This window comes from Mya arenaria, chromosome 3, assembly GCF_026914265.1.
Source record: "Mya arenaria isolate MELC-2E11 chromosome 3, ASM2691426v1".
NCBI lineage: Eukaryota > Metazoa > Mollusca > Bivalvia > Myida > Myidae > Mya > Mya arenaria.
In genome coordinates, this window is record NC_069124.1 from 10,534,707 (window position 1) to 10,554,008 (window position 19,302).

The window sequence follows — 19,302 nt, forward strand, 5'->3', positions numbered from 1 at the left end:
GCCGCTGGAGGATTTCACGACTCGCCACCGGAGGATTTAACGACTCGCCGCTGGAGAATTTAACGACTCGCCGCTGGAGGATTTAACGTGCCACCGCTGGAGGATTAAACGACTCGCTGCCGGAGGATTTAACGACTCGCCGCCGGAGGATTTTACGACTCGTCGCTGGAGGATTTAACGACTCTTCGCTGGAGGATTAAACGTGCCGCCGCTGGAGGATTTAACGACTCGCCGATGGAGGATTTAACGACTTGCCGCCGGAGGATTTAATGACTCGCCGCTGGAGGATTTCACGACGCGCCACCGGAGGATTTAACGACTCGCCGCTGGAGAATTTAACGACTCGCCGCTGGAGGATTTAACGACTCGCCGCCGTAGGATTTAACGACTCGCCGCTGGAGGAATTAACGACTCGCTGCTGGAGAATTTAACGTGCCGCCACTGGAGGATTTAACGACTCGCTGCTGGAGGATTTCACGACTCGCCACCGGAGGATTTAACGACTCGCCGCTGGAGAATTTAACGACTCGCCGCTGGAGGATTTAACTTGCCGCCGATGGAGGTTTTAACAACTTGCCGCTGGAGGATTTAACGTGCCGCTGCCAGAGGATTTAACGACTCGTCACTGGAGGATTCAACGACTCGCCGCTGGAAAATTTAACGTGCCGCCGCCAGGGATTTAACGTATGCATTGTGTGCGTATGAGCACAGCGTATCGACTACATGCAAAACGTGAATGGGCAAATTATAAACGCTAGGGAAAGGTTGTCATCGGTTATTTGCAAGTAATGGTTACCTAAATATCAGTTGAACAGCAGTTGCGTTGTTTTCATGGGCGCCTTGAGAAAAAAACGGCAAACAGTGAGTAAGTGAAACTATTGTCGAGATAGAAATCAGATTAATTATGTACATACATTTCAAAGTATTACATTGTTTTATTGTTTAATCACCGCCCTAGATCTAAAATTCGACACATGATCATTGTCTAAGACTGAATGACATCTATTGTATATACCTATCTATCTATGTATATCCAATATTGGCGCATAGACTAAATCCCATCGATTCAATTACACCATACTTTTTTCTTTAGATAATGGCTTTAGAAACTTAATCACTGGAATGGATTGGAAAGATTAAATATAAATGACTGTATTCATATTCGATCGGGTAGCTTACAATGTGGTTAAGCATTTGCGCGTGCGCACAGCGACTTGGCAACTATTTACCATTAGATTTTGAAGATTATTATTAGATTTATTTTTTTCACACTTACCCTTTTTATTTGTGACTTGGAGGATTTATAGGTTAAAACAGGGGAAAATGAAATACTAGAAATGTAAATTTATTCGGAATTTTATACTCATAGAGGTAAGCCATTTTTTACATTTTAAATACAATATGTTTAAATATTCAATTATACATGTATGTAATATTGATAATACAATTTTGACTTAATATTTCAAATCAATACATGGATAAATCACGATATCTTTGTTAGTTTCTAAAGGTGTTTAAAATCATTTGACACCGTTTTAAAATATTACTGCTGTGTCAGTAGATCAAAATGATAGCAATCGGTTTATATTAAAGCGTTATAAAGACAGATATGTTATATATAAGTGTATTGTCTTAAATAATACATGTCGTTAAAACACATGTCAAATACATTCCAACCATAGCACAATATAATAGTTATTACCAGTGCCGAACAAGTCACATCGTGTAATGTATGTATAATATGACTTATGGGGATATTTTTCAACAAATAGTTTTAACATTATTAACTTATTTCTTAAGCAAGTTTTAGTTATTATTTAAACAACGCAATCTGTTGCTGGGCGCATTATATCGATCTGTATCCTAATCACGGTAATGACAGCACAAGGAGTTCATTTAGATTAAAATAGTAGCGGGGAATACAGTACATCGATATTCTTGAAAAGATTTCCGGGCAAGGACCATTTCACTCGAACCATACAAAACTATTATATATCCCTTACTAGGCTGGACAACAATGTCACGTTCTCTTAATTAGCTTTTTTATTCTTATGGACTCTGCTGGACCATTTATTTTTCAAGTTAGCACTTTCTTCTGCGTTTTAAGTTCGCTTTTAGTTTAATCAATTTTTTAGTTTGATTGCTAAGAAAGCTAAATTCATAGCTTTCTATTCCATTTACTGAGTAGAAACCAGTACTGGTGCCCATTTAAAATGCTCATAAAAAAGAACCGCTGATTTGTGGATCGAACCACAACCCCTTGGGTGACAACTAGATCACCCTTACGCCTTTTGAATACTATTTTCAAATCAGGAGAACCGTAATATTGTTTCATAATAACTAAACATCATTTTAAAGCCTATCAAAGAAATAAAGATTGTGCGAAATAAGTATGATATGAATTTATATATTTGTTCAAACAAATCAGTAACACAGAATTATCATTTTTGATGATTTCGCCAGATTTATCTCATATTATACCACACTGGCTGGCCAAGTGTTTGCCCAAGTACTTGAGTCAAACTATCTTGATATTCTATAGTTTACCTAATGGTTTTCGAAATTATCCGTATTAGAAAAATGGCTACCTGAAAATAAATATTTGGAATAACTATTTTGTTTGCAAATCGTTAAAAAGTATTGGCTAAGCCCTGAAAGGATTAATTTAAAGCTTTTCATGGGTATTTGTTCGTTTGTAAAAAGAAGTAATTGGAAACATTGATCTTGCGAATAAATGGAAGTCTGAGCAATACATGATAGTTGATACTGGCGTTGTGTTTATGTATTTATTTTTAAATCTGATTTAAGTAAGTGTGGTGCTTTATTATAAGCTATTTATCTTCTTCTTGTTTGTGAGCATTAGCGGATGCATATTGTATAATAACTAAATAATCAACAGAATAAGTCCATCTATTTTCCCATTGACTGTGATCAATACGACACAAATGTTCTTGCTATGACAACAATCACACATGTATAAAAAAATAATGTTGTGGATATTTTTATAAAAAATATCTTTATTTTATTCTCAGATCCTGATTTTTAAAATGAAGATTCAAGCACATCACCGACTGAGTACCAGATAACCCCGCCGCCGACGACGACGACAAAACAGTCGACAATGAGCCACGTAGATTTTCTTGACTTTACGTCACCAAGCCAGTCAGCGTCAACGTCATCAGTCGGCGCTATTCCGTTCGGCTTCAACTCAAAGACAAACTATGACGCCAACGAATCTCTCATCCAGATACGGAGTGAGAATTTCCTTAGGAAACCTGAAATTAAGGAGGAAGACATTTGGAAACGGCCACCACCGGACTTCCGGCCACAAAAGTTCGCACCAAACCCACCTAAACGCAATTCCCGCGAATCTCAAAGACCGTGGCTATACGGTACTATTCCGGGGCAACGGGAAATTGTTAAACGGGAAAGACCGAAAGTAGTTCCTCATTTGTTAAAACCGAAGTCTCAGGAAGATAGAGGATTAGTGACAATGTTTCATATAGACCGGCCATTTACGGCGAAGAAAAAGTTTGTGAAAGAAGGGATGTTCTACCCAGGAGAGTTTCAGAACCCCGCACCGCACGACTTCAGAGGGGTATAATAATTTCTAGTACTATGGTCTATAATATGTCGATCTCAAATTATGTTTGGATAAGAAAGTCACATGCTTAGCTTGTTCTTTTAAAATAAAGGTCCCTGTACGGGCATAGCCACGATGTCCGTAACGTCGTCAAACACTAGCTTTAACTGTCGCAGTTGTTAGTAGCAAGCCGTATCACTAGCGAAAGTGTTTCCTACGCTTGACGGTTTGAGAACAAACGGACGATCTTGCGATTCAATTCTGGTAACAGAGTATGAGAATAGTTTGGAGGCAAAGGTTTCCGACTTAAACCCAATAATTTGTGGGTTCCATCTCAACCAGGGGTACTTTTTTGCTCAAGAAACGTACAAGTGGTCTAGCTAAAATAAGAAATATACATCAACGTTTGTTAGACGATGCTTTTAAATTCAAGTTACTGGAATAGCGTAGTGTCATTATATAAGAAATGTAATAACAAATGTATACTAATGAATAGTGTAGTAAAACCGAATACCCCCCACACCCTTCTGTTTCAGTATCCGCCACTGAAGACCCTGGGGCTTCCGGAGTTTGAACAGAAAACTGACAAAGATCCCTACAACATCAAGTTTCACACAGATCGACTCAACATCAGTAAGTATTGTAATATTGTTTTTGTAAATTGTACCTTAAAGATGAGACAATATATGATAAGCACCTTCATGAAGCATCACCAAATGAACTTCATTTTTTATTTTCGAAATCTTGTTCAGCTTAATAGAACGTTAGAATTAAGCAATACTTATCACTGTTTGTTTCAATCTTATAAAAAGTTCTATTGCAATTGTATTTACATCTCTGGCTATCTTGCCATCTGTTAGCTTACAAGTCCATTTACGAGGTAAAAAGGTCGAGGTAATGTTCTATAGCCTTAGTGAACGATGCCCGATGCCGGCGTCGTCGTCTTGCTAAAAACGTTAATCATGGTTATACACAGCTGTCCAATGGTCAACTAAGAAAACGGACGAGCGTTTGGCAGCCGCTTGTGGTGCTCTTGTTTTGAAAATATTCTGGAAAAAAAAACGTTTTCCAAGACTTAAATTGATTTTCTTTAGAAATGTTCAGACAGGCGCGCATCAATGTCTGCTATTCAAAAGTTCATGACCATGTTCATACATACATATTAAGTAAATAATGCTGTTCTTGTCCGCATCATGTTAGCTTAAGCCATTGATCATAGATAGCAGGTTTTTAATGTAATCGCAAAAGTTTAAACGAGATTGATTTTGCATTAAAAGGGCAAACGTTGTTTATACAACTGATATGAAATGTAAATAGAACTGGGCAGATGATAATTGCTATTACCAGCTACTATTTAAGAGTCGTGGTGGTCTTTGCACATTCCTTATTTAATATGACAATCAATTTAATATTATAATAAATAAAATCTTGTAATTCGAAACTCACGGATATTGGTTGACTGTATAAATTGTTAAGACTTACAATATTTTATTTTTGTCAGTCACTGTGTGTTACCGTATTTTTTATTAGTTTCTTCCTTTAATCGTACTTAACTACGCTGTTTAGTAAAAGGTCCAGTATAAAATACACGATACATTTGTACGTATACATAAAATATCTATCAACAGATTATGAATATCTACTTAAACACGGTTTGTATCTATGTCATTGTATATTTTTGTAGCTAACCAGATTTTTCATTTTTACTATATGTGGAAATCAGACAATACATTTATCATCATAATTTATAGCTATTTCATTACTTTTTATCATTATTAAAATAGTGTTTGTATCAGACTCATATTGTAAAGGAATGGAATGTGTAACTTGGATTCATTCTGCCATGGTATCAGGGTATAGGGGACAGTTTAATGTATATGTACTTCTCAATTAAAACCATGATTTCCCTTCATTGGTATGATCGACCAACCTGAGGGTTAAAATACACAGTAAAAGAATACTAACAATTTTGGTTGCTTTTACCTAGAACGTATTCAGATTTCCTTTTCGAAATCAGATATTATTTGAGTGTACTTCTTTTTGTAAAAAAGAGAAATATGCCATACAGTATAAAGCATGTCATTTCAAAAAAATGATTAAACTATTTATATACTGTTTTTAAAAAGAGTACCCAGTAACGTAATCACTAACAGAAATAGTTGTACTTTCCCGACCGACTCGACGGGATACGACTGGTTATGTTATTATTTTGCTTGTACCGACCCGCTGATAAATGGTTGTGTCGGGCAACAGAGGAAAGTTTCTAAGAAGACTATTACATGTACAGCCATGGATTTTTATGTATAAATAGGATAACCATTATTCCTGTTTCCTCCAGTCCACGGCGCTCGAGTGGACAAGGCGACAGACCGAGAGATCAAGGGCCTCCAGATGGCACCGCCAAAGTCCCCTCCGCCGTTACATGAGTGCCACTTGTTAATCGACCCGGGACCTTGGCCCGTCAAAAATGAACAGTTTACGGTAGGTACAGTGTCTTGTTTGACGTGGTTATTTTATACGGCCAAAGTCCTCTCCATCACTACGCGAGTTCTACTGAGACCATGGTCAGTCAAGAATGAACAATTTACGGTAGGTATCGTGTCTTGTTTCATGTAGTTAATTTATACCGCCAATGTCCTCTCCATCCCCATACGAGTGCCACCGGGCCCTGGTCAGTCACGAATGGGCAGTTTACGGCAAGTCTTGTTTGACATAATTTATAGTCTCTAAGTCCCTACCTCCCCTGCCATTTGTTTAAATATATCGGGCACTCTAGCCAGTCGAGAAGAAGCAATTTACGGTAAGACTCGCTTCTTGTGTGCTGTAGAAACGAGTAGTCTTAAGTCGCCCCGCCCCAACATGACTCACAAGAACGCCACTTCTGCTCTTTATTCACCTATCAAGAATTTGCAATTCATGGTAAGGCTATAATTTCAAGGCACTGTAATATGATCGCGAAACGTGCACTATCGACATTCAGATATACAAATTGCATGTCACGTAATTCAATTAAAATAACACCTGCATTGCAGACTGCACCAGGTAAATTTATTCGCCTCTTAAACTTACATAATATGAATATAAATTCTATACCTATATAATTTAAACATTACGTCACATTCTTTTTGTTACTCTCCGTATTTACTTCTTGGTATCATCGACAAAAGGACAATAATTTGAATATACTCATTTACAATCAATAAGATCATGCATAATGTGACTTAAACACTATTAAAACTGAACTTCGTTTTTAAATGTTATTAACTTTTTCATTTACTTTAAAATTTCGCCCACTTTAGCGTCACCGCCAACGGCATCGGCCGGCCAGGAGCGCGTTTATGGAGCGAGCGACCCGTACGCTGGAGTCGGAGTGGGCACGTGAAAAATACGAAAAAGCACTCCGGGAGTCTACGGACGCCCGCGACCAGCAGCGCCTATACCACTCCATGGTTACCGCCTCCAAGGCCTGAGGCTACCACTTCCCTTGTGGTGGACAGGATGCCACTCTGCTTTCGTACCAAGACGCTCGGAGATGAATAATCGACGTTGACCAACTACCACTTTCCTCATTTTGTGAGATCAACATCCGAAAAAAGTTTTTTTTTTGTTTTGGTAAAAACAGCATATATAGGAATTTATATCGATCATTTATAATTTATTGTAGAGGAACATTCATATCAATTGTTGTAACACATTTAAAAATTGTAAAGAATCTTCCATCATGAATCTTAACCACAATGATTCTTTTCACCAGCTCAAAATGTGTCTTATAAAACATTAATTGTGCAATTATGTATCTTGAAAAATATACGTGCTGTGATATATATGTTTAGGATTTATAACAAATTTTAGAATCATTGTCAGTATTGAATATCTTCACATTTAATGTAGGTATACTTTGTTATTCTTATATGTTACTATGGGCCGATTGTTCAGAACTTTGTTAAATTTAACATCGTTGTTAACTTCATCGGTGTTAACTTCATCTTTGTTAACTTACAAATGAATATTGCTCTGTAAGTTTCACAGATACACTTAAGATCTTCAGTAGTCCAAACAAGAGTTGAGACAACTGTTTCGGTTGTACTTGTTTTAAATATATGAACACATCGTCAAATATTTCGCCTTTAAACGTTAACGACGATGTCTTTATCCCGTTGTTAACTTTAACAAAGTTCTGAACAATCAGGCCAATGTTTGTTATTACTTTCACTTATGCTTATGTTGATAATCATGCACATTTAATAACAAATATGTTATTTTTATCAAATATATATTAAATGTTATACGTGTTAGTTCTTGGTTTGGCTTTATCTGTGAGTATTCATATTAATTCCAGGTTCAATATATTCCTAAAAAGTATATCCGGAACGCTACGTACACAGCGTTAACTGCTGTGAATCTACTTATGCATAACAGAAATGACTGACCTCTCAAAATGACCTTGATCTTTGAACTAGGGACCTTGAAGTCCGCTCAGATTAACATCGAATAGCATTTATGTAGTAAAATTAAAAACAAGAGGCCCATGAGCACCTATGCTTTACTGGCATGGCACTTGTGGTAATTTTCAATCCAGAGCATGTATGTATGGGTAATAGGCATCAAACATATAGTTCACTTGGGACGTTTTGTGTTTGAGTACGCTGAAAACGTTGCACGTTCAACATCTGAGGACAGAAAATGTTGTTAGCAGATTAGTTGCATGAAATATTTTAATATGTGCCAATGACCGTAGTTCATATCCAAAATATGAACATACTAGTTACAACACACATTCAATGTCAATCAACCGATCATGCTACAACGAATCGCGGAAGCTCAGAAATAAGAAAGTAGGTCAAAAGGTAACAAACAAGGCCATCAAAGTACAACATTGATATTTCTTATCAAAACTGTACACATGGTCCCAATTTCAAAGCTGTAGCTTCAACAATAAGAAAGTAGGTCAAGGGGTCAGAAACAATGTAATCAAAGAACAAAATAAATATTTGTAGTCAAAAAGGTACATATGGCCCAGATTTCATTGCTGTAGCATCAGAAATAAGAAAGTATGTCAAAAGGTCACAGACAAGGTCATCCGAGGACAACAATGATGCTCGTTTGCAAAACTGTACACATGGTCCAAATTTCATTGCTGAAGCTTCGACAAAAAGGAAGTAGGTCAAAAGGTCACAGTCAAGGTTATCGGAGAACAACATAAATATTTTATGTTTCAAAATTGAACACATGTTCCAAAATTCATTGCTGTAGCTTTCAAAATAAGGAAGTAGTTCAAAAGGGGAGGTCCAACTTTGGCCCCAGTGGCATAATTTAAACTGTCTTGGTAGATGGTCATCATATGATGGTCCACAACAAATATGAAAGGTATGAGCCTTGTGGTTTGAAACAAGAAGATTTTAAAAGTTTTTCTTACATAACTTTTGACCCCCGGAGCAGGGCCAGTTTTGACCCCAGGGGCATAATTTGAACCATCTTGGTAGAGGACCACTAACTGATGCCTTATAATAGCAAGGGTCTGGGCCTAGCGGTTGCAGATAAAAATACTTTCAAACATTTCCGTATATAAGTTTACCAAACTTGTGAACCCCGGGGCGTGTCCGTAATGGCCCCTGGGACATAATTTGAACAAACGCTCACAAGCAATTGTGTTCAGATGAATAAACGAACGACAGAGACTTCAATCAACGTCATTTGTAATGTTGATCTATTTTTACCAAGGGCAAGGGAGAGTACAACATAAAACCAACTGCACAACCAAAAGACAAGTTGTCTCTCTTTAATCCTAGACTTGGCTATCGACTTTGCTAAAAATAGCATTTTTGTTTACACTTTCAAGGGCCATACAGTAGTCATGCATGGACGGATCTGGCTGGTTTTCGAAAGGAACCGAGTTCTGATGGATATCTTACTACTGTACAAGACTGAAGACTGTATCATATCCACATGCAATTGTTTACAGACGCACGAACGCACAAACGATGTACACATCGCCATCGCATAAGCCTTTGGCCAAAAGAGCTACAAAATCACGGTTGCATGATAATATTTAAGTACGGACTGTAACGTTGATGTTTGTGGAAGCAGTAGGGTTATGTAAATTTTGAACTGTCAAATAAGGACTAGAGCTGAAACCTGTGTGCAGAATGCCATGTGAACAAAGATATTCAAACCAGGATTGCAAGCATGCGACTGGGATGTTTTCCAGCTTGGCTTCATCAATAACCGAACTTGACCTATCTTTGAAAAAATAAAATTTTGTGACCCTGGGGGCCGTTTCAACATAGGATTTAAGTCATAACTTCAATAATCTTAAATTTCAAAACCATCACAAATTGCAATTCTATTTCCTCAATTTTTTAAGTAATAATAAGACGACATGAAGTAAAGTGTTAATGATCAAGAATGAGCGGGGTCAATTTAATGACTTAGAATACAACCACATTGACTGATATATTGTCAACGCAAAATCTGACACAGGGAGTTTGTATCGGATGAGAGGAAGTAGGGGGACCTTTTAACATCCGCCAAAGTTGAAATTCGAAATGATTAAGCCTACTACTTATTAATTCCCCATCCGCAATTTCATTTGGCTGTAGGTTGTATTTTCATATTGGCTAATCTCCAATTCATTCAACTATGTAGCAAAATAATGAAACTGACTATAAGACAATTCCATTATAAGACTAAAATCAACTCAGATCTTGATTGAAACATCTCCCCTGTTTCATAAAGATTGCCGTAATTATGACATCTACATTATCAAATCAATTGTAGACAAATGATAAAATGACGTCAGTACCAAGAGCTGGGGATGAGCTAAAACACATTGTTTCTTATTACGAATGTGCATTCAAAAAATGAGCACATTATTGATGAATTTCAGTTTTGTAAACTTTACATGGAACTTAAAGATGATCGCTATTAAGGTAGGCTATAAAGGTAACCACAAACTAGGCCCATCAACAATACCTTCCCTGAGCCCTGGTTTAAAACCGGGACAGGACATTAAATGAAGACAAGACAGTCACTATTGTATAATACCTTTTTTAATTATAACACATGATTCCATATGCTGTATATAATAACATTTTGCAAACAACAAAGATTAAAGCAACAAAGAAACATGGCTAAGAAAATAAAAAGATCTCTTCAATCATAACAAATCAACAAGTAATCTCTAAATCTATTCAATTCAAATTTCCATATTTCTTTCAAATAAATAACATGTTGAAACTTATATGCGGAAGTATGAAAGATCTACTGAAGTATTCAATGAAGAGCATATATTTGAATATAATCTTTACAAAAAAAAAATTCATACCAAATTTCATCATTCACTTAACAGTTAGTGAGACCGTTAATACTGTATGCATCCTCTTATACCTACTGGACAAAATTATTCGTTAAACTTTACAAAGCTTTGTTCAAATGATCTTATTTTTAATACCCCAGGATATTCATGTTAAATTCAGATACAATTAAGATTCATACTCATATCAAGCCTCCTATCCTCTTTAATAATCAGAATACAGAAAGCCATACATTGAAAGCACGAAATCATAGTAAATATATCATGTATGATCTGTACACGGGACTAGCATCATTGGATGACATGAAGACTATGGGAAATCTCTAATGATCAAAGTTCCAATCTGGCAGATCCTTGCCAGTATTCTAAAAAGAAATGAGATTTTGAACCATGCACAAACACTAAGTCTTGTCTTTTTCAGTAAAAAAGGGACATCATTCAATATTGATTAACGCTATGGGCCTTGCCATACATGAGTATCGTAACTGTCAACATGTGTACCAAGTTTCATCTGAAAATTATGAACGGTTGTTGAGTAACGGCCAAAGGTACAGGTTTTGCAAGCCAACACTACCAAGGTTATGGCAATACTTGGATTTTCTTCTCCTTTGTCTATCTAAAAAACGACTTAGATTTTCAACCCTAACATGGTCTTGTCAGTGGTATGTTTATTGGAGCATCTTACCATAAGGAACACCTACTATACTGAAAGCTTGGGGGAAACATTTCTGATAGAATGACTCCTTAATAAGTTACCATCAGACTCACCAACATCTTTCACAGTGTGAAAAATTCATATCACTACTATGCCTCATGTCTCAACACTGTAACCTGCTAAAAATAACTTCCAGAATGACAAACAAGCCAAGCTAAGAGAAGTACATTTGTTCTTTTCCACAAAATAATGCCCCAGTTACTACCATTAGTTCATGACAATAGAATGTAACTTAGCCCCCCCAAAAAAGTTCATTTTATATAATATGCCATATCTTTCTATTTGCATAATGTCAAAATTCTTTACATTGTGATCTGAGTGTTTAAACATTGGTGTCTATTCATGGATGGTATTGACAAAGGCATTCAAACAATACAACATTACTTTTCATCAACGTTAAATTTACTGAGCATACATTACAATAGAATTTCAAATTCAACAAAAAATCCTCTGACATAGACACTGAAACACAAATGAACAGTTGGTGTGCTTTAAATGTATTAATCTCATACATTTTGGAAATCTAAAACTGTAGTGGATCCTTAATCACTTAAAAGCACATACAGTCAGTGCTATCAATTAGAACTCATGTATTGTACGATCACATTTTTGAATCAATATTTCTGATAACTAATCATAATTATATAATATCAATGTCAGATGTTATTGCTCAATTTGCAGTTACCGTAGGCGTAGTTTGATTTTGCAAAAATACACTGAATTAAATTTGTGTCATGCATTTGATATTTAACTGAAATTCATGATTGTACAAATTTTGGTGAAAAGAAGGCCTTGACTTCCCCTAAAATGATTTCCCTAAGTGGAATTCCACGCAACTACTTCAAATTTGTCCTTTAGAACTGTTAATGAGAACACTGAAAACCTTTAAATGCTTGGTGAAAATTAAACAAACAATTTAAAAGGCTGGCTCTCATTGATTTAAATTCATAACTTGTAAGGAGAGGCACATTCTAAACAGGATAAAAAAAACCCACATCAATCAACTGAAATGATGATCATGTTTATGACATTGAACTAGGCATCCTATTACACATATTTATAAATCACAGCTGAAGACTCAAGCTAGTTTTCACATTTAAAAGATTCTCTAACTTAAAAAACTGTAGACATTAATCCATTTTTGGTTGTGGAATAAAATAAGGTTCATAAAAAATGAATAGATTCTACCAGTAAATGGAAATTCCAAAATCATAATACACAAATGTACATAAACAATATCATTCTGTTATATTTACACCTCAACTTCCATTCCTTTAATGAACTGCCTTTCGGCAATTGTGTTTATCAATCGATGAACGCAACATCTCTGGATATGTTCGGATGGCAATTCATTGCATAACAATATACATGAAAAATATTGATATTGTTATTGTTTGTTTTGTGTCAGCAGGTCCTGTAAAATGTAAATCAACATTTTAGAAAGTATTATTTTTTAAATTTTAAATGAATTGTTGCCATAAGTGTTTGAATTTTACGTTTAAGAGTGATTTCAAGTGGCTGATCTTTTCCCACGATTGTGACGTCATTTGAAAAAAAAGCTTCCTGTTACAGTCGGGTCATTCTTTTTACAGAATGGGTAGGAAAGAGTGACTGAAAGGTTTTCTTAAATGAAATGAAGTATTTTTTTAACAATTATTGAATGAAATAATGAACTATTGGTGTAAATATAAGTAATGAATTGGGGGTTGATGTCATTTTTGGGGATATGAACGCAATTGGGCTGGTCAAAGTATGCGTGGAGTCCTTCTTCGGACTCCACACACTTTGACCAGCCCAATTGCGTTCATACCCCAATAATGACATCAAGCCCGCAATTCATTCCTTAAATGAACCTCACATTGTTATAAACCAAAGTAAATGTCATAAAAATAGTACATGATACACAAATGCATGAATATCAATAAAGAAATTTGAAAATAAAATAAAATCACAAAGTTACAGATGATAATTGCCTTAAAGATTTACATGGACAATGCTTTAATAAATTAGTCGACAAATGGTTCCAAGAGATACAATTTATGACAGAGGACATTCAAAGTTTTAGCTAATATACACATGATGGTGCTGGTATACATAAAAAGCTTTCAGACATTTCCGATCTTTCATTAAATCAAAAATAAATTCAAGTGTATGAAAAAATACCATAAAAGTGAATTCATTTATGTTAAATAAAGTCATAACTCTTGCAAATAAAGTATTTCAGAAGTCATTAAGTAATAATATCATATGTCCAATGAAATACTTAAATTCGGTATATGACTTCAGTTAGACAATTATTTCTGATGTTTTATGAATATTCTCTAGATATTGGTAACAATTTTTAACTCAAAAGTAACCAAAATAATACCAGTATTACATGTACATATAGCGCAGCGGTTCACTTACTCAATATAATAAACAATGGCATTGGGGTTTTAGAAGCAAGATGATCACTGATTTATACATATGTGCCAACAAAAACTAAGTGTCCAACAGTGCTACTTGAAGCAGTTATTGAAATAAGGGCATCACCTGTATAAAGGACAACTAACTTGCAAATTGACCAAGATACGATGATAGACCTACCAGTAGACGACTCTATATAATAATTCATTGCAAAATTCTTAACTCAAGCGTTGAAAATTGAAACAATGATTTAATGGATTAAGGATTCGTAAAATCAATCAGTTCCGTCAGTGCATTTCAACGAAATTTTCAAGCCTCCTGGGAATAGAACCTTTGTAGGGGATGGCACACTTCACAATTTTTCTTGCAGCAAGACACTGCAGAGAAGTAAACTGTAGCGGTGACACAATACTGTGTACCGGCATTCCTCGGATAAGTTGTGATGCAATTTTCCTTTCCGCGTTGCATGTATCAAGATGTGCACCGTGTTTCAAAAGTATTGTAAACACCTCTGGTTTAAAAGGCTTGTTGCTGGCAGCTATGTGGAGCGGAGTGTTTTTGTCCAAGTCAAATGCATTTGTGTTAGCCCCAACATCAAGAAGCAGAGTAACAACTGGTAATGAAGGGAACTGACATACTGGGTATTGGCCGACGCTGGTTGTATCTCGACTGCATGCTAAATGTAGCGGTGAGTATCCTTTTGCTCCTATAGGTCTAAGGTTGATCAATCTATATGCATTTCTCTTAAACAGTTTCTCTTCATCCTTACTAAGGGTGGTTTTTAATCGGCAGATCAGACACATAATGTGCATGATTATCACAAGAAGTCTGTTCACATGTGTTGTGCATTTGTCTGTTGACTCAAGCTGTGCCAAATGTTTTCTACCTTTCTCGAGCTCATCAATTGCTCGTAAAAAGACATCCATAATATCTTTGAATGACACAGGTTGAGGAGGTCTATTCCTTCCTTCAGTAGTCATAAATGAAAACAATTCGGCAAAAGACAAGAAACTACTCTGGGTCATTGGACTTAATGGTTCTAACACAGTTTGCTGTAGATCAAGGGCATATGTCCACAGCTGAATGCATCGGTCAAAGTTGCCCATGTCTGCATAGAGTGCTCCTCTGTATCGAATATAATAGGAAGTGTCTGGGTGGGCTGGGCCGAGTATCCTTTCTCGAACAAGAAGAGCCTGCATGCGCATAGCATCTGGATCTGCTACTAGCTCTTCAAGTTGGTTAATACAGGTAACTTCTTCTGCATTTTCATAAGCTTCACTGCTTGTAGCTCTGGTAGGTTTTAAAATCAAGTTTTGTCTGTCAGAATACCTTTCTCTCATAGAACGGCGCCAGAAGGTTAGAGCACCCAGCATATCTCTTTTCTTATCCACATAAGTAGATCCAAGTAGCTCTAGAGCATCTATTCTATGTTCTTTACTGCATTCTTTCCTGCCTATCAGATATTCAACAATTTCACCAAATCCAGCAACAGCAGCTGCGAGAAGAGGTGTTATGCCATAAGCATCCTTCTCAATGCTTGCATTATATCCAAGTAAAAGCTTCATAATTGCCAGGCTGCCAGACTCTGCACAGTCATGAAGAGCAGTGTTTCCTGAAAAAGTCAGAGAGCATTTAAAACAACATTTTCATGCATGAATGTCAAAGATTTTAAGAGTGCAATTATCTATAACAAGTACAACCATGAAAACAAAGTTTTTACAAAGCAATTTAAATATAATAAAAAACATGTTTGTTTTAAGAAAATATATAATAAATCATTTGTAAATGAAAATCCCAAATTAGAAGTATATACACACTCATCAAAATTAAGCTGTTCTAGAACAAGCTGTAATACTTCCATTCATATAAGTCCATATCATAATGTGATACAAACCCACAAACCACAATATATAAACATATGAAAACGAGCAAATTCATTGAATTTATATTACCTGCCTGATTAGACAAAGTAGAATGGAAATCAAGTGTTGGTAAAATATTTGGTACTGCTGGGGAATGGTGCATTCTTAGTATATAACTGAGTTCATTTTGGCACTATACAGAAAATCGAGAAAGCGCAGCAAGGCTGCTGGCCAAGAAAGCTAGCACCATTTTCTGATGTTCGCCAAAATGAACTCAATTTATTTGGTGTTCGCACTTATTTGACCCACTTACTAGATCACCCAGATGTCACAGGGTATTTTCGCGTGAAAGTTAAACGTCCCAGGCATTAGTTTCATTTAATGAGTGTCGGGCAATGGTAAATTGACGCAGATTTGTGAATATGTTATAAAACCAAATAAAATGAATTGATGTTTGTACATAAAATATAGAAAAGCACCAAAACATGAAAGTTTATAGTACTTTTCATTTAAAAATCAATTGTTGATATTTAGATTATTAGAATTACCTAGCTATGTTTGCATAGTACAGAACTTTACTGGGATGTCAAGGCATTCCTTGGAGGGGTTAACTCCACAGACTCTATATAGGAATCTACGCTAAAATTAAATTTTCAATTGAATATGATTTCAGATGCCACTGTTGGTACTTAACTGCGTTAAGCTATGGGGACGGACTTGGAGGGTTACACTGAGGGAAGCAGTTACTCATTGATTGTAAATGGGGTAAACCCTTGATTGTCATTGGCACATTAATAAGTGTGTGCATCAATGAACGTTGGATATGAGTTTGTTTGCAATTGTTTGAAATAAAAAATAATTGTACATACCGGTAGCATAGCATTTAGATTTGACCTGGAAATATTTTTTTAAACACCTGACCATGTAACCCAGTTTCAAACTAAAAAATGATATTGTCAAGGCAAACATTCTGATCAAGTTTCAAAATGATTTTCAAAGATTTGACCTTGTTTCTGCCGCATGTGACCCAGTTTCAATCAAGGCCAACAATCTGATTAAGTTTCATTAATATCGGACGAGATATATTGCTCTACATTTAGCATGTTCCAAAGATTTTTTCAAAGATTTGACATAGTGACCTTGTTTTAGACCCCAGTGAACCACTTTTTGAATGCAGTGAGATTTCATCATGTTCTGTCCAATATTGATCTAATGAATTTAATCATTTACACATGATATGGTTCAGACATAAAAATCTGAGAACTGACAAAGTGACCTAATTTTTATTACATGTGACCCAGCTTTAAAGTTATTGAGTTTATCAAGGGAAAACATTCTGATGAAGTTTGATGAAAAGTGGACCAAATATAATGCATTAAGTTTGTTTATTTGATATACCTATTATAAATTATAAACTACTTTCCTAGTTTTCAACCCTATGTGACCCAAACCATAGTGATTTTGACAAGGGGAAAATTCTGATCAAGTTTGACCATATCGTTCAAGACGACAGACAGACCGAATGTCAAATAAGAAGGGCATGTATCCATCTATAAGTGTTGTGCCGATGATCGATTATAATCGACAATTGGTCGGAAAGGTCTACCTCGGCTACAATTGATAGTGAAATTTGAATAATCGATTATAGAAACAAGGGACGTAACCGCTACCGACTTTGTAACCAGTAAAATAAATGAAAATATGTTTTGTATCTGGTTAATGCTAGTTTATGTTAAAATGTCAAGGTGGTAATATGTTAAGTTATCTAGTCATATTCCTCTCAAGTCAATACAGTACCTTATTGTAAAATTTCTTTGTAATTTAACTGCTAAAGGATTGGTTCCTTACTTCTGTGGTTGTGGTTTAAAAGTGATTTTAAAACATGTAACCGTTTACTTTTTACCATACATGTAAGAAATTAGTTTTCTCAGTTTACTGAAAGAAATTGTTCTTTTAGAAGATATAGAATTTTGCTTGATGTACTTGTAACTGATTATTTAAAAGAAATTGATATCTTTTTCTGTGTTTATTTTACACCTGTATACAATACTAAATGTAAGACAAAAATTAGAGCCTGTGGTCTCATGTACTGTAATAGTATTTAAACTTGAAAACACTAAAGGATAGTTGCGTTCTGAATAAATAATGTAATTTATACAAATAAATGTACACACCATATTGTAAGGGAACATTGGTTCTTAAAAATGATGCATGTACTGTATCTGTTTACCAAAGATAAATAAATAATAATTAAATTGATTAATAATCGATCATTTTTTTTCGTTTTTAAACCGATTATTATTTTTCCGTCCGAATGAATTTGCAAGTTTACTCTTCTTCTTTCAAATACCTTTTACACTCTTTCTGTTCACATCAGCCCCCTTTTCAAGAAGATATTTCGCGATGTCATAGTGACCTTTGTAACAAGCAATCATGAGGCAAGTGTGGCCGTGCCTATTAGCGATTTCAATATTTGCTCCATGCTGCACAAGGAACTTCACAATATCTAGATGACCATCAAATGATGCAGCTCTCAGAGGTGTTGAATTTGTAAGCGTTGTCTTATTTACTGAAGCCGTCTTTTTCACCAGGAACTGAACAATGTTCAGATAACCAGCCGCCGCAGCACACCATAATGGCGGCGCCCCTTCAATAGTCTCACCATCAAATGTTACAGAACCCGGCTGTTCTTGATCTGCACCACAATGGTCAATCAAATACTTAGCAACATCAAAATGGCCATTTCTGGCAGCCATTATCAGTGGGGTGGCCCCATTTGTTTTGGCTTGAACAAGTTGTTTTACAACATCTTTCGACTTATGATCAAGGAATATCTTAAGACGACTTAGTTTGCCGTCTCTAGCTGCGTTATAAACAACGTTTCTGTATTCCATGGCCTGACATACTAACAACAAAATTGTTAATTTTCGAGAATGTCAACTTTTTAGGAAAATACGTCGGTGTCGTTAAATAATATAATTGTAAATTCCGCAAATAAGGTTTCATACCACCAATCGTTAGATTCTGTTAATAAATATAGTTGAGAATAAGCGTTCAGAGGCAGTTTTTGACAAGGGCAATTTTAAAGGAAAAAGGAAAAGAAGATACGTGGACTATGAGATTAGAGCCAAGATAAAAGACAAGCGGAGTAAATAGCCTTTTGTTCGGCAAAATTATGATCCAGTGATCAATGGGAACCTGGTTAAATAGCCCCCAAGTCAAATAGCCCCCATTTTGGTCAAATAGCCCCCACACGTTTGGTCAAATAGCCCCTCTTGAAAAAAAATAGTCAAAACGCCCCCATTTTGGTCAAATAGCCCCCACTCCTTATTTTATTTGAAATTATATTTGAAGGTTAGGAGTTTATAAAAAATATTTGAATGTATATTTGAAGGTAAGTTGTAATATTTTTAAGATATTTGAA

At 35.7% G+C, this 19,302-nt stretch overlaps 2 protein-coding genes across 3 annotated transcripts; one reads left to right on the plus strand and one right to left on the minus strand.

Moving 5' to 3' along the window:
• Nucleotides 1-399: 399 nt before the first annotated feature.
• Nucleotides 400-7,869, plus strand: LOC128226569 (uncharacterized). Of its 2 annotated transcripts, none has more exons than XM_052936514.1 (5): nucleotides 400-865; nucleotides 3,033-3,598; nucleotides 4,120-4,216; nucleotides 5,922-6,064; nucleotides 6,883-7,869. In XM_052936514.1, the coding sequence occupies exons 2-5, from the start codon at nucleotides 3,122-3,124 to the stop codon at nucleotides 7,051-7,053; spliced, it is 888 nt and encodes a 295-aa protein (XP_052792474.1). In that variant the 5' UTR covers nucleotides 400-865; nucleotides 3,033-3,121; the 3' UTR covers nucleotides 7,054-7,869. The 2 variants fall into 2 exon arrangements, with proteins under 2 accessions (XP_052792474.1, XP_052792473.1); XM_052936513.1 differs by lacking the exon at nucleotides 400-865 and adding an exon at nucleotides 1,164-1,371.
• Nucleotides 7,870-10,613: 2,744 nt separating this feature from the next.
• On the minus strand, nucleotides 10,614-18,838 carry LOC128228183 (protein fem-1 homolog C-like). The gene is made up of 2 exons (XM_052939345.1): nucleotides 18,229-18,838; nucleotides 10,614-15,628 (listed from the first exon to the last, which is right to left on the minus strand). Exons 1-2 carry the CDS (start codon nucleotides 18,770-18,772, stop codon nucleotides 14,304-14,306), a joined length of 1,869 nt encoding a protein of 622 aa, XP_052795305.1. The 5' UTR covers nucleotides 18,773-18,838; the 3' UTR covers nucleotides 10,614-14,303.
• Nucleotides 18,839-19,302: the final 464 nt, after the last annotated feature.